General features: G+C 36.3%; 1 protein-coding gene across 3 annotated transcripts; it reads right to left on the reverse strand.

Moving 5' to 3' along the window:
* Positions 1-1,298: 1,298 nt before the first annotated feature.
* On the reverse strand, positions 1,299-14,546 carry LOC113051479 (probable palmitoyltransferase ZDHHC1). 3 transcript variants are annotated; one of them, XM_026215254.1, is made up of 11 exons: positions 14,151-14,546; positions 12,700-12,944; positions 12,319-12,494; positions 11,208-11,309; positions 10,100-10,227; positions 9,812-9,928; positions 9,145-9,266; positions 6,769-6,851; positions 4,869-4,983; positions 4,608-4,710; positions 1,299-2,653 (listed from the first exon to the last, which is right to left on the reverse strand). In XM_026215254.1, the coding sequence occupies exons 2-11, from the start codon at positions 12,916-12,918 to the stop codon at positions 2,112-2,114; spliced, it is 1,707 nt and encodes a 568-aa protein (XP_026071039.1). In that variant the 5' UTR covers positions 12,919-12,944; positions 14,151-14,546; the 3' UTR covers positions 1,299-2,111. The 3 variants fall into 3 exon arrangements, with proteins under 3 accessions (XP_026071039.1, XP_026071038.1, XP_026071037.1); XM_026215253.1 differs by having other exon boundaries at positions 6,769-6,848; positions 9,812-9,967; XM_026215252.1 differs by having other exon boundaries at positions 9,812-9,967.
* Positions 14,547-15,205: the final 659 nt, after the last annotated feature.

The following is a 15,205-nucleotide window of genomic DNA, read 5'->3' on the forward strand; positions in this document are numbered from 1 at the left end:
AAAGCAGGATAGGAAGGAAAGTCTGAAAGATTTTATACAGCTGGTCAGGGAACAGGATCCATCTCATCTGTGCTATTTTCAAAACCAAAACAATACCCCCATTCTCAAGGAAAGAAAATCACAAGAGTAACTGCCAATGATGTCATACATCAGATGTTGGTAAATAAACTTCAGTGGTTAACCACACTCTTATTTGGATATCGTGACTCAAGAAAGGTCTGACATTTCATGTCCCATGTCTCTATGCAACCATATTGAACAAGTTTTCATCTTAACCCTCTGGAGTCTAAAGGTATTTTTGGGGCCTGGAGAAGTTTTGTCATGCCCTGATATTTGTCAAAAATGTGTCATTTTTCAAACTTTTGTTTCAGTTGCTTATAAACATCTAAATGGCTAAAGTCTAATCTCACTGTAATCAGCACAAACTGGGCTGTAATAATATATGAGCAACATGTATGTACATGATTGTGTTTTTGAGAAAAAAATTGTTTATGCGTTGTGTATTTTTAAAACTAAAAATGTTAAATCACTTGAATAAGGCAATAAAACACATACAGAACATTGGTTACCAGAACTGGAGCTTGTAGCCTAGAATCTTTCTTTCTAAAGATTATGTGAAAATCTTCGTTTACTCACTCACAGGAAACATTGATTTAAATTTGCAAAGACACTTTTTGATGGTAAAAGTCATATGTGAGTCGGCATCAACTATCATGAATATCATTGTGATTTACACCTGAGAAGACAGGCTTTCAGTCAGCCTTCTCCAGTCACACAATCCTTTGGAGTCTAAAAAGAGTTTCCCCCAACTCCACGTTTGACCATTACATAATATTGTTTTCGCCTACGAAATGACTTTAACAACAGGCTTTCTGTCAACTTTCTGACCTGGCAGAGAACAGTATTAGTGTTCTCAACTGATAAGCCCATGAATATGCAGTATTGAAATATACTGGTAGGACCTACATCAGGTGTTTGTGTGACATGATTGTGTGCAGGTTTATGCTACTGAAAGCTTTGTCACTACAGTTCTACACAATCACACAATCAAAAAATAACTTACATTCTTCCTAGAGCAATATATGAATATTGGATATTTGGGTAATTTCTCAACTGAGTCTCCAAGTTGTCATGAATTTGTATTACCCAAGTGTTGCTATAGACACCCGTGACTATTTTTGCTTTGGATTCTGAATTAATTGATGTGTGCACTAGTATGGACTGTAGAACCTTAAAAAGGAATGTACAGTACTTGGAAAAATGTCTACTATTGATTCATGACACAAAAACAGGGCAGCAATCATGCAATGATACATGTGCTCTTTTTAATAATAAACATTTTCATATTGCTTCCCCATCGGGCCATCATTCAGCTACTCCCTCTACCCAAAACATCATGTCCCAAGAATGTTTTGGTTCATAAATAAACAACTGTGTAACTAGGTTGTCTCGATAGTGCACACTGTGACTCAAGTTCACTCATAGAAAACTGGACCTGATTCAATCAACCAGAACCAGACATATAAAAGCTTATAAAAACAAAAACGAAATGCAACAATTAAATTACAAAAATAATTTTAAATTGGTAACTAAAAACAAAAACGTACAGATAATGAAAATAAAAACTTTGGCATTTAATATATATAAATAAATAGTTAAGAAGGGCAGCACTACATTAAGTATTTAAAAACATAGTTGTGCAATGCTTCGGCAAGGTCATAGTGAAAGGTACTGGAATCACTGAAAGGCTAAATAAGTTAGTTTATAATTTATATAGTGTTGTGGAATCCTCAAAAAAAAATTAGATGAGGGCTCAAGTCCAATGCTACAATTCACAATCAACAATTTCATGACTAAATATACGGTATATAAGTAAATCTGATGACCCGCTGAAAACATATCTAAATGCAACTTTGAACAACGACAACCAGCATTAGATGTTTTGTCAAGCAAAAGGTCAGACAACAAATTCTCTCTGCTGACATTCGGTGGTGTTTTGCATAGGTTGCATCAGGTTCTGAGTGCTACATCAGTTTTATTCTCATCTTACTAAAGCAGCTCAAGTTTTTTAATGGAGAAACAAAGCCGATTGCGTGCCCCATGAGTCCAGACTAGTGGTGATGCGTCTCTGTAGTAGTCACTACACTGATTCTGGGTTTAGTGTCCTCCATATTTTTCTTTTTGCCTGTCTGTTTGTGTTTCGCCACATGGGGACTTTCCTCTGTGATAATGCCCTCTAGGGACATGGCAGGCTCTCCGCTTTCCCGACTCACGAACATAGACGGATTATGGGATACCATCCCAAACCTCTGCTCTCCAGCTTTACGAACGGCTGCTTTCCTCTTGGTCCTGGGCTGAGGGGAGGGTAAAGCTTGTCCAGCTGCTGAGGAAGGCAAAGCACACTGGAGAGATGAGGAATAGCTGGTAGCAGACATGGCAGCATTAATAGTCCCGGCCAGGGCTGCACTGCCAAGCCGTGCCATTGCTACAGGGATCTCCTCCAGAGATTCTGCAGAGTCAGAATGATACTCAGCAGGGGGACCAGCGGCTTGAACGGGTGCAAAAGGGGGAAGGGAGGCCCGCAGGGGGAATGCTGGGAAGGGTAAGCGATGACCAAGAGAGGAGGAGACAGTGGTGGCAGCTACAGAGGAATCTATTTGTGTAAAGGGCAGACACAAACCACAAAGGTAACTCAGACTCTGATTCACCAATATCAAGAGCACTGAAAAACACCACAAGGACTTTTTTAAAAGCATTTGCTACAGTTATTTCAGAATCGATTAAATGTTGTATTTTTACAAGATTATACTGGGAAAACACATGCTTAACTCAAACAATTAAACTTGTAAAAAAAAAAAAAACTTTTGCAAGTAAAAAAAAACAAAAAAAAAAAAACCCTTTGGTAAATGATGATGATGACAAAATTATGACAAACTATCATTATAAAAAGCAGAAATTTATCTCATAATTATGACTTCTATGAATTCCTCATAATTCCGACTGTCACTTTTTACCCAAATTTCTACTTTATGACAAAATTATTAAAAGAATTAAAAAATATGACAAACTCATTTAAAAAGTTGAAACTTCTCATAATTTTGACTTTTATTACTTTAAAAACGTCAAACAACTCCTTCAACTATTTTAAGTTTATCTCATCATTTTGACAGTAGAAATGATGAGATAAACTTAAAATAGTTGAAGGAGTTGTTTGACTTATCTCAATGACTGTCATAATTTCAACTTTGTCATTATTATTTTTAATGTCAAAATTATGATTTACTAATGGATGTTTTATGTGGCAGAAACAAACTTCAATAGTTACTAGATCAAATATTTGCACAAGGCACACAGGCAGTTCAGGAGAACAGAACTAATCAAACACAGTAATTACGTACAACTAACAATGCAACACAAGCTAAAATAAAAGGTATAAATCAGGGAAAGACAATTGCTCTATGAACAAATGTTTTATTCTTCTTTTATAGTTTTGCTATTCTTCAGTCTAAAGCAAACAGGGTGTTGTTCAGTGATTCAGATCTACCACCCTGTTTAATATTATAACATAGCAACGTCTTCCATAACTTACTAATCTCCTAAACCAGTGACGCACTGTTAGGATTAGTCTACATTCTATCATAGTTCTCATGTTCAGTATGTGATATGCTGCTAATATGTTGCAGCACTGTACTTTTTTATCTGATCTGTGTTTGTAAACATAAACATGTAGCTATAAAATTTTAGGCACTTAAACGAATACATAAAACACATGCATGAATAATATCAGCGTTTTATACCTATACGTCCAGGAACTGTTTTTACTATTTCTATTACTCTCATCTCTATTCAGGCCTGGACTCTAATCTTCAGTTTCCTAAAATGAATCACTCTGTTCTATTCCACATTTTGTAAATTACTTTAGATAAAAGTTTCTGCTAAATAAATAAATAAACACACTACTAGGGCTGCACGATATTGGGAAAAAATGACATTGCGATATTTTATTTTTCTGCGATATATTTTGCGAAAAAATTTCTTACAAACAAAAATGGGGTGAGCACACTTACATTCTCATTTTAAATGATTTAAACATCAACACCATCGTGTCAATTGATTAATATGCGCGAGGGAGAGAGAGCAAGACAGCGCTCGTGTTGTTTGAAGACGGTGAGCGTGTGACCATGGCTCTCTCTCCCTCCCTGTCTCGCGAACGCGCGCTCTCTCTCTCGCGTGCTCTCCGCGAATCACATACGTCAAGGGCCGGGAACAGCTGGCCCATACAGTTAATGAATAAACGGATCAACTACAACAGCCTACATCGCACATCCTGCGATGTGACTATCGTGGATTCGTACATCGCGATATCGATGCTTAAAGACACATCGTGCAGCCCTTCACACTACTATTCAAACGTTTTGGGTCAGTAAGTGGCAGTAAAGACTTACACTGTTACAAAACATTACCATTTAAAAAAAAAAAGTTGATCTTTTGACGTTTCAGCCCTTGTGAGCATAACAGGTTTCTTTTGAATCGACCTCAAACTTTGAACAGTAGTGAAAAGTAAAGAGATATTATAGACGTAAGTTGATCGCGCATGTGTGTCTTACCCTGCTCAGCAGAAGTCTTTGGCAAGCCTTTGGTGGTGCTGGGGTCAATAGGCCGGTCACTGTTTACCTCAGCTGCAAGTTTGCACACTTTCCTCTTTTTTTTCTATAGAAATAAATTAAACAGTTTTACCACATAATGAGGGAGACAGACGTTTAACGTAAGTAGAGTGTACAGGGCACTGGCTGTATAATTAGACCTTAAAATTAGTATTAATTTGTTTTGTGTGTGCAGGTTGTGGTGTGTGTGCTGATGTGTCACACCTGTGTGTGTTTGTGAGGGTGAGGAGATACTTTGTTCTCTTTTAGGACAGCAGGGAGGAGCTCTTCTTCACCCACGTGTTCAGAAGAGCCTCTGACCCGGCCGTTGCCATAACGCCTGCGGAGAGACGCCCATTACTCAAAGTTGTTTGCACAAATGACCAAACAACAATTTTACATTCACTTATTTACTTCAGATGTTATACCATAGACAACATTTTTTCAAAAGAAGATGCATCCACTGTCTTCAAAGATCTTTTGCTATGACTGCTAAAAGTTCCAAGAGCCAAATAAAAAAAAAAAAAAAAGTAATGACAAGTCGTTCCAAAACTTTGGAAATTCTATGGAATCACTCATCACCCAACATGGCCATTAGTCTGACAGGACATCACATCACATCGCTTTGACACTGTTGGCTTTTGTCCACATGCAATCATACATCCACACTTCCTGTTACACAGACTGTTCAAACCTGTCCCAGACACAATGTAACATACAATAGTGATCAAAATAGACATAAGAGTCTTATATCTTAGCTTACTAACAATCATTTTTATTGTACAGACTATTATAATCTCACATTCAACGTGAAATTCATATTCATAATTTCATTACTTTTTTCAATGAAAACAATTAAAGTCTGTTACTGAATAGACAATTTACCATGGAGGCCTTTAATGTTGCATAATAATAACCTGGAAATTGAAATGCCGTGGGAAACAATCCTGCCCCATTGAAAATAAAATTGTATGAAAGCCTGTTTTGCAATCGCTGTTATGCTCTGTTTCTTTTTGTAAATGAGCAAAACAGGCCACAGTAAATGCTCCTGCAGAACTGGTCCAGTTAGGAGCCTGGAAAGGTAACAAATGAAACAGGGCTTTGTCAATGAAACAAAAACCTTACAAAAATATGGATTATTGTAAAATGTGGATAGAGAGTTTGACTCCTAATCCTAGGGTTGTGGGTTCGAGTCTCGGGCTGGCAATACCACGACTAAGGTGCCCTTGAGCAAGGCACCGAACCCCAGCTGCTCCTCCGGCACTGCTGCATATATAGCTGCCCGCTGCTCTGGGTGTGTGCTCACAGTGTGTGTGTGCACTTTTGGATGGGTTAAATGCAGAACACGAATTATGGGTTTACGAGTATGGGTCACCATACTTGGCTGTATGTCACATCACGTTTGTTACTTTGTCAGCTAATGGATCAGTCCTTCCAGATATAAAAATCAAGTTTAGAATAATAAAAAAAAGAAAAATAAAGAAAAAATCTGAAACTGATGCTCTCACATTTTAACTGCCCCACAAAAAGCATTAGTGTCCTTTCTTCCTTTCCAGCTGAGCTCTCAAAGGGTTGTCATGATACCATAATTGGCCAGTAAAATAAATGAGGTTATCTGTATTTTTTGGGTCAGTGACAAAGGAATCAGTCAACCCCTTTAGGAAAGAGTGGATGAACTTTATTTGCTCCTTTGTTCATCTAAAATTACCCCAGATTCATTTACAAACAAAAGACACAATTCACCGCAGGATTTGTGGAAAGCTTGAAACTAACAGTCAATGCTGTGGTGACTATATTGGATCAGACAGTAATCTCACAACACACAAGTTTGAGTAACTTTTTTACTTGGTCAATATTGCTTCGTCTGTGATTACGGATCGTTTGATATGAACGGAGTATTTAGGCGTTTTTGACCTAAATCACAGCAGCGTCCATCTGTGATTAACAGCTCACTGTCAAACATACATAACTGTTAGCCAATCATAGCAGTGGCCATTTAAAGAAAAATAATTGATAATAATAAATTTTGCACGGTAATGTATATAACATAACATAACTCGAGTCATTGACCATGTAATATTTTTAAGTATGCTATCATTTTATTAATCCAGCTGGCAAAACTCACGCTTGGGAGCTCATGCCGGTGGGATCCTCTACCTGCATCTCAGGGTTGGTGTAGCCAAGTGTCCCATCATAACTGACCTGGTGCTGCAGCAAAACAATGATAGAAATTAAATTATGGTGAGAGAGCGTTACCAGGCATATCAGAGATACATTACAATTGCTTCAAAAAGGAGTAGTGGTCCCACATAAAACATTACTTTTTGCATTGTAAACAAAGAATTATATGATCCAAATTAGACACTGAATGTCTTTCAAATTAACCCTACGATGCACCACCATAAGAAAAATAATAATAATAAATTATTGGCAAAAATAATGTACCCATATTACATTTGCTCAAACTAGCTGAATATAATGCCACCAGCTGTTTTATTCAATAAATTAACTGTAATCAAATCTTCAGTTCTTTATATGCTGGGACTCATTTTAGCAACACAACCATCATCATCCAATAAATCTGCAATATGTGCATATGGATGGATGTTTTTGTTGTTGTTTGCTTTTTTAGTGAACAGAAGTGTAGAATCTAAGAATATGTGTGAGCAAATTTGTGTCTTAGGGCTGTGAGGTACTGATGGCACTTATGTGCTTGTGTATGTGGTAACATGAAATTAGTGAAACACCAGCCAACACAACAATCTACAAATAGTGAGCCAAAGCAAACAGTTCTTAAAGAACAGTATAGTCACATGCACACCGCTCAAGCGCTCTACTGAGGTGTACTACTGAGTTAAGGCTGGGGTCAACTTACATATCCCTTCTGGAAAAAAACTAACTAATATCTCAACCTCTCTAGGTAAGAGATAGCACACGTTTAGAATAGTGAAAGTCTATTGTATGTTACATACTTCATTTTAACTGTTCACATACGGTTCAAAAGTTTGGGGTTAAACTTTAAGTCTAAAATATGCTTATGGTCACCAAGGCTGCATTTCTTTATACTTCAAAATAATATTACAGTTTAATTAACCATTTATTTCTGTGAGGGCAGAGCTGAATTTTCATCAGTCTTCAGTGTCACATAGCACTACAGAAATCATTCTATGCAGATTTGGTGTTCAAACATGTATTTTTATTAATCAATGTTGAAAAGCGTTGTGCTGCTTAATATTAAACTGATTCTTTATTTAAGATTTATTTTATAAATGGAAAGTTCAAAAGGACACTATGTATTTGATTTAATTTATTAGATTGTCAAAAAATATTATACTGTCAAAGTTTAAAATGTTACTATCATGCCTTCTTAAAGCCATATTTTTAAAGCACAGTGCTAAAGGTCCATCAAGGCAGGTTCACACTGTCCTCTGAACACAAACCATGTGCTCTGTGGCAGGAAGTGAACTCATGGTGTTAGGTCATTTCCTATAGTTTAGTGTGAGCTCAACGTCCCGCCCATGGGAGGATTTGGCAGCATCCTGGTGGAGAAGTTTTCCTGGGAATGTGTTAATTGCTCTGAGAAGCAACTGGACAGATGATTTCATCCTCACACTAGGTTGTTTTAACCACCTGGTTGCTACAACAACTAGGTTTCCATGAGCTAGCCACCCTGATGATTATATATGTGGACACTTGCTCTGTTATTTCAGTATTCATATTCAGTGCATAAGCCTTCATGGGGAATCTGATAGATTTGTGAACAGATATGTATTATTTTAAAGGCTGAAAAACCTAAATCATTATAAAACAGAAATTTTGAAGTTTGAAGTCATGGCCTTATCTAAATGCATGCTGTACACTATCTTTCAAAAGTTTTTGGTTACTAAGATTTTTTAAATTGTTTTGAATGAATGTCCTTATGCTCACTAAGGCTGCATTCATTTATTTATTTGTATGCTGTAAAATCAAAAAATATTAACACAGTTTAAAATAATTGTACTATTCTATTGCCATTAAGTAATTTTTTAATGCAATTGCAAAGTCTGGTGGATGTTGTCCTGCTCCACTTCACAGACGCTAATTACTAATTAGTGAAAGGGGAGTTGTATAATGATATGACACTTATTTGTGACACTTTATTCACCAGGAAGAACAGCTCTGAGTATATATTTAGATGAAAATAAATGTAATTTCCACAAAATTATTATAGAATTAATAGCATAGAATTAATTTAAACATGTGTCTGCATGTCTCCTGCACCTGTGCATTTCATGAATGCTCCAAGTACTAATATATAATTACATAAAAATAAGACGAAATACATATCTGTTGAAAGCCTGTGTTTTTTTTAATGGATTGTCAACAAAATGGTGACATTAATCAGCTAATTAACTGATATATTTGCAAGGTTAATGCGAGTATAAAAATAAATAGATTATCTTTCTGTGATTTTAAACAAAACAAAAATGTATAAACACTGACCATAATTTTTTTTTTTTACCTTGATTGGATTCATGGTGGGAACCCCAGATTCATGCTCTGGAGGGGGCTTTCTGGAATCTTTGGCCTCTTGCCGATGGCGCTGTCGCACAATATACTCATATGTGCTAAGTCTGTTCCACACTAAAGGAGAGAAAGAGACAGAGTCTACTGCCATATCATTCATAAACATCACATCATTTATTATGTCATTCAGGATAGGAACCATATCTGCATATTTTATTGAACATCACATCATTAGGAAAAAACGTGCATTTTTTAAAGAATAAATGTGAATGTTTATTTCTGGTTTGATCTCAAAAACAGGTTGGAAAGCCTCTGGATTTTCTTGGAATGCCCCCTTGTGGCACAAAGTGAGATGCCACATGTGCATAACTGGGCTTAATGTACTATATACATCAGCATTGATTATATTAATACATTTTACTTGTCAGCATATTAGAATGATTTCTGAAGATTCATGTGACACTGAAACTGCTGAAAATTATTTGCCATCACTGGAATAAATTAAAATTTAAAATAAATTAAAATGTAAAATTGATTTTGATTGTAATAATATTTCACAAAATTATTATTTCTATTGTACAAAAAAAAAAAAAGCCCTGGTGATAACATCATTTAAAAATATGTTAGAAACCTTGTAGGTGGAAATAGAATAGTGTACTCACTGAGGTATATGTGGAAGCAGAGCAAGTGTCCCAGCAAAAGCGCAGACAGCAGGCCCAGAGCAATGGTGACTCCTGCTAGAGCGGGAATGGCTGGACCAGCTGTGGTGACTGGAGCCACTGGTAGAAACACAAACCAAACCACAGACTCATTCCTTACTGCAGACAGAAAAATAGAAAAAAAAGAAGATTAGAGCTCTGACATCTGGACACATCTGTCTAAATGTGTGGTTTGTTTGTAGTGTGACTAACTTTTCAGTACATTCAAAGTGCCCACAAAACACCTCTTACCTTGTTGAAAGTGCTTGTCAGAACGAAGTTTCGATGGGTCCAAAAAGAACTCTATAAAAACATAACTAGAAATAACTACAATCAAAACAATCCCCAGGAGAGCGGAGATCACACTATTGAGAAAAATCCTGTCACAAATAGAAAGAGAGAGAAAAAGAAATAATTAACAAATACATTGCACTTGGCCTTCAGATATTCAGGCCTTCAAATAGTTTTTTCTAGTAAATGCTATATTTATATATTATTGTATAAAGATTTGCAGACAGAAAAAATAAAAATAATAATAATAATAACAATAATAACAATAATAATAATAATAATATTAATAATAATACCATATAAAATATAAAAATATAATAAAATATAAAATTCCAATTTAAGATTTATTTTCTATTTTATTACATTTTCAAATGTGATTGATTCCTGTGATGGCCAAGCTGAATTTTTATTTTAAATATAATTTTTCTTGTAATAATGTAAATGTGTTTATTGTCACTTTTAATCAATAACACATTCTTCATTAATTAATTAAAAATAACAAATAATAATAAATAAATCTGACCCTCAAAATTTTGAACAGTAGTATTCCGATCTACCAGGATGAATTTGTGGATGTTATGCCACTTGTAAAAAAAAAATGCTGCATTAGTTATGCCACAGGGACTTTATTCACACTGCCTGAATATTTTCATTTAATGAATCATTTGCTACACAAGAAGGTAAAAACACACATGACTTATTAATTGGCCAGCGTCCCAAAGGTCTGCCAGTGAAAATGAAACTCACAAATGAAATGAATGTTTGTATGTGATGCTAAGCAACAGCCCTTGATCCCATGACTGCTTTATGATTTCCATTTGAGAAAACATTACATATATCATAAAATCATGAAATGTTTCACATCAGCATACTGGATATGGTGACAGACTATAAAATAAAACGCTTTATCTGAAATGTACATGTCTTTCTGAATGGTTTGTCACAGGATCCATCTTTTAAAAAAAAGACTCACTCACACAGTTGAAACATCTGTCTACCAGCTGCTTGTCCATGAAAACAACAGGACAGAGAAATGAAAGACAGAGAAGAGGAAGTGAAAACGACTCGCCTGTAGTTTCTGCTGCCCACACAATTGTTCAACCATCGACAGTGGTGGTCAAAACTTGCCACACACTTATTACATGCACTGCAGTGTTTTGATTTAGGCCCCCTGGGGAGAACAATTCAACAGGTAATTGGTTATTTACAGGTTGTGGGGTAAGAGCTGCTTGAAAAGTTACAGTACAGGGACAGGCAAAAAGGGTAGCATATCCTGTGGAAGTGCTAAGCATAAGCTCCTAAACATAGTATATAATTAGTCAGTTAGTTTGAAATATGTCAGTCTTGCTGTGCGGTCATTTAAACGCTTTTGGAAGCAAAGTGGTTTAAAAACCAATGATTATAAATGATTTATGCACATTAATCATTATTCACATTAATTGTTGACACGGTTTCCGAGCCTGATACGAGCGATGCGCACCTTCAGGCTTAAAGCAGCTGCGTGTACAGCCGGACTAAACTTGAGTTCTTTCTCGCACCTTGTGCTTGAACGTCCAAATACACATAGATATGTGTCAAAATGCCCGTCTTTGTGAGTATCCTCACAAACTTATTCATCTGTGTCTTAAATGAACCTTAATAATTAAAGATAAAGCAGACCGTTATTGTGTGAGGTCTTATAGGGACAGTTCACCCAAAATGTTTAATTCTGTCATCAATCACTCACCCACAAGTTGTTAAAAACCTCCATGAATTTCTTTGTTCTTCTCAACACAAAAGAAGATATTTTGAATAATGTTCGTAACCAAAAAATTTTGTATTCCGCGGTATGCAAATATATCTGCATAACATAGTACACTGCTTAGGCACTTCTACCAGTATGCCTTTTTTTTCATACCAGTTGCATAATTCAAACCCGGTTTACCATTTGAACCAGTATATTGCCAAGCACTACTGTCAGTTATTGTCAAGTTGCTCACAAAACTATTAAAAAAAAGGTCTCAAATGAACTATATATTACAGTCAGCATTAAAAAGTGCTGCAGAAGTTTAGTAATTTCCAATTCAAGACTTTCGGTGTCAATGATCGTAAGATTTAGCAACTTGTTCTTATGATATTCCTATTGCAGCATTTTACCCACACAACAATAGAGACATAGACAGCAACACGTCGGTACTTACACATCTACTTCACAGAGGTAGCAGTGACAGTTCTCGATGACATGTGCATGTTTGGTGCGGTCAAACACCGGCATGGGTCCCTTATAACTCTTAGCTCTGACATTATAATCTGCAGGGTCAATGGAGATGGCCATCAGGTGCATGAAGAGGTGACAGACAAATGTAATGCCTGTACACTGATCTCGAAGTTAAAGACTGATAATTACTCAAAAAAGTGAGACCCTCAACTATTTAAGATTTGCTGCATATAATTCACACAGAGCTGCACAAAGATCCAACTTCCATCGGCTGCTACAGGGTAACATATGCATATTAATAAGAGCTGATGTGTACAGAATAGCTTTTGTGCAGGCAATATGACAAACTGCAAAACAAGGATACAATATATCCGGCTGGGATCCAGTGTTTGGGGAGGAGAGGCACAAATACACCAAAGGCTGTGACAGCAAAGTAGAGATAAAGCAGCCAGGCCAGGAGCTGGAAAGGGTGCGGGGGCCAGCTCCAACCATTGGTCCGAGAGCACAGGGGCACATTAGCACTCCTGGGCACCCCCTCACTCACTGGGGCTGTGCGGTTGGAGTTCTTACTGCAGACATCCATGAGAGGGGAGCCTCCTTCTGTCACTCCTGCCAGTAAAACAGTGCAGCATGTTTATTTTTAAAATATTACAGGTTTGATTAGACTCTGCAGACTTGAAATAACCCCAAAATGGCAATTCTGTCATCTTTTAATAACCCTCAAGTTGTCCGAACCTGTATGGCTTTGTTTCTTCTGTGGTAGATAATAAAATAAATTTTGAAAAATGTTGCTGTGTTTTTTTTTTTTTTTGGGGGGGGTTGGTTTAGTTACCAACATCCTTAAAAAAGAAAAAAAGAAAGAAGAAAATCATACAGTTTTGACAGAATTTTCTTTACATTTTTAAATAATGTCACAAGAATGTTTACAACGGAGGTCAGAATTATAGTATTTTTAATAGTTTCACACAAAAGGTATTGAAAATTCATCCCCAAGATTAGGGGACATCATTGAATTTTTTATTTTTGGCATTTAGTTTCTGGCATGGCTGCCAACTCAGAAAAGCTGAAATGAAAACACGCAACCAATCTGATGTGTCCGTTTCTAGTGGACCTCTATCCCAGCTATTTGAATAAGACATAGAGTTTATTCACTTGTCTTGTTTTGACACCCACAGAAGAGATCAGCATTGAAAGAGCCACTGTGAACACTGAACAGCTGTTTTTGACAAGGTAAAAGGGTGCTGTTTTACTAGACCACTGAGGACTTTTAACCAAAGTATGTTACAGACATTTCACGAAGACCCTAAAGAATCATACCAACTTGTGGAAAGGAGGCAACCGGTGTCCCCTTTAATGATGACTTATATTGTTATGGCTACCCTACTTGTAATTTTTTAAGACATCCAAACAAAGTTTTTGTAGAAAAATGTTTTTCAAAAGCTTTTCAAAAATCCATTTACCGCACAAAAGCAAACATTATAAATTATAGAAATCTGGAACATGTGTTTGATACTGAATTTATTTTTCAATTAATTAAGCTTTATTAGCACGACTGTGTAACACAATGTTGCCAAAGCATTAACACACACACACACACACACACACACAGATATATATATATATATATAAACAATAAAAAGAAAGAAACAATAAAAACAACATAGATAACAAATAAAATCCACCTAAATAAATGAAAAGATAACGTATGTCAGTTTAGAACACCTTTACATTGTGCCCGGCTAACACAATTTTTACAGCTGTGTTGTCCTCTCTCTGGTCCTTTATAACCAGCTCATGCTAAACCAGAAAACTCACCTGCTCAGTTACTGATGTCAGGAATCCGGGCTGATCCGCCACATCTGAGCCGACATTAGCTGCACTGCCTCCTCGTTACACGAAGACTACCAGTAACCTGACACATCATCGAGACTCATCCACAGCACCAACAGTAACCTAATCCTCTGTACCGTAAACTAACCATTCTGCAAACGAATCACATGACCTTAGTAAGATGATCTTACTATAACGGCGCACAGCTAGATCAATATTCAACGCGTTTTATCGGCCTAACCAATCGAACCTGCTTGAAGACTTTACAAATATCAACAAATAAAGGTTTTATAATACAGCAGCGCCACACAATCCAATATTTTCGGCTCGTAGTCACAGTTAATGTATTAAATATCTGACCGACGCACCCACATCCGGGAAAACCGTTACACGATTTCTATTTCAAATTAAAAGTCCGCTCCATTAAATAACAAAGGAAAAACGTTTACATGTACAGTGCTGTTAGTTACTAATGTTAGCTTTTTAAATTCATTACATCATATCTGAAGAACTTACATTTTATTTATTATAATTATCATTAGCAGTAGTAGTAGGAGTAGTTGTTGCTTTGCCACGAGCTATAGATGTTGCACTGTAGGCAGTTTTCCAGGAGATGGCAGTAATACCATGCTTTAAAACAATGTTATTGAAAACGTTAATTCTCCTAACTCACTAATTGTCAATGCAATGTGTGTGCTATGGACATTGTAGTATGAAGTGCTACTCACATGGTCCAAAAATCCATATCAAACTGTCCATTCAAAGTTTATGTATACAAAAAAGGATATATAATATGTTCTATAATGCCAAAATATCTAAAGATATTCCATATAAAATGTCTATTGAATGAGGAGGACAGATGTCTAGAACAAGGAGCAGAAGCTTGTTTGTTTCAGGTTATGCATTTAAAAGCTATTGTTAAGGCTTCATTATCGTTTTATCTGTTATGTGAACATCTTGTAGATAGGCTACTCAAGGATTTGGCTTTAGGCCTAACTCATTTTTTGTTGTTGTTTTTTTTGGGGGGTGGTTATGTAAGC

Source organism: Carassius auratus, chromosome 32 (genome assembly GCF_003368295.1).
Source record: "Carassius auratus strain Wakin chromosome 32, ASM336829v1, whole genome shotgun sequence".
NCBI lineage: Eukaryota > Metazoa > Chordata > Actinopteri > Cypriniformes > Cyprinidae > Carassius > Carassius auratus.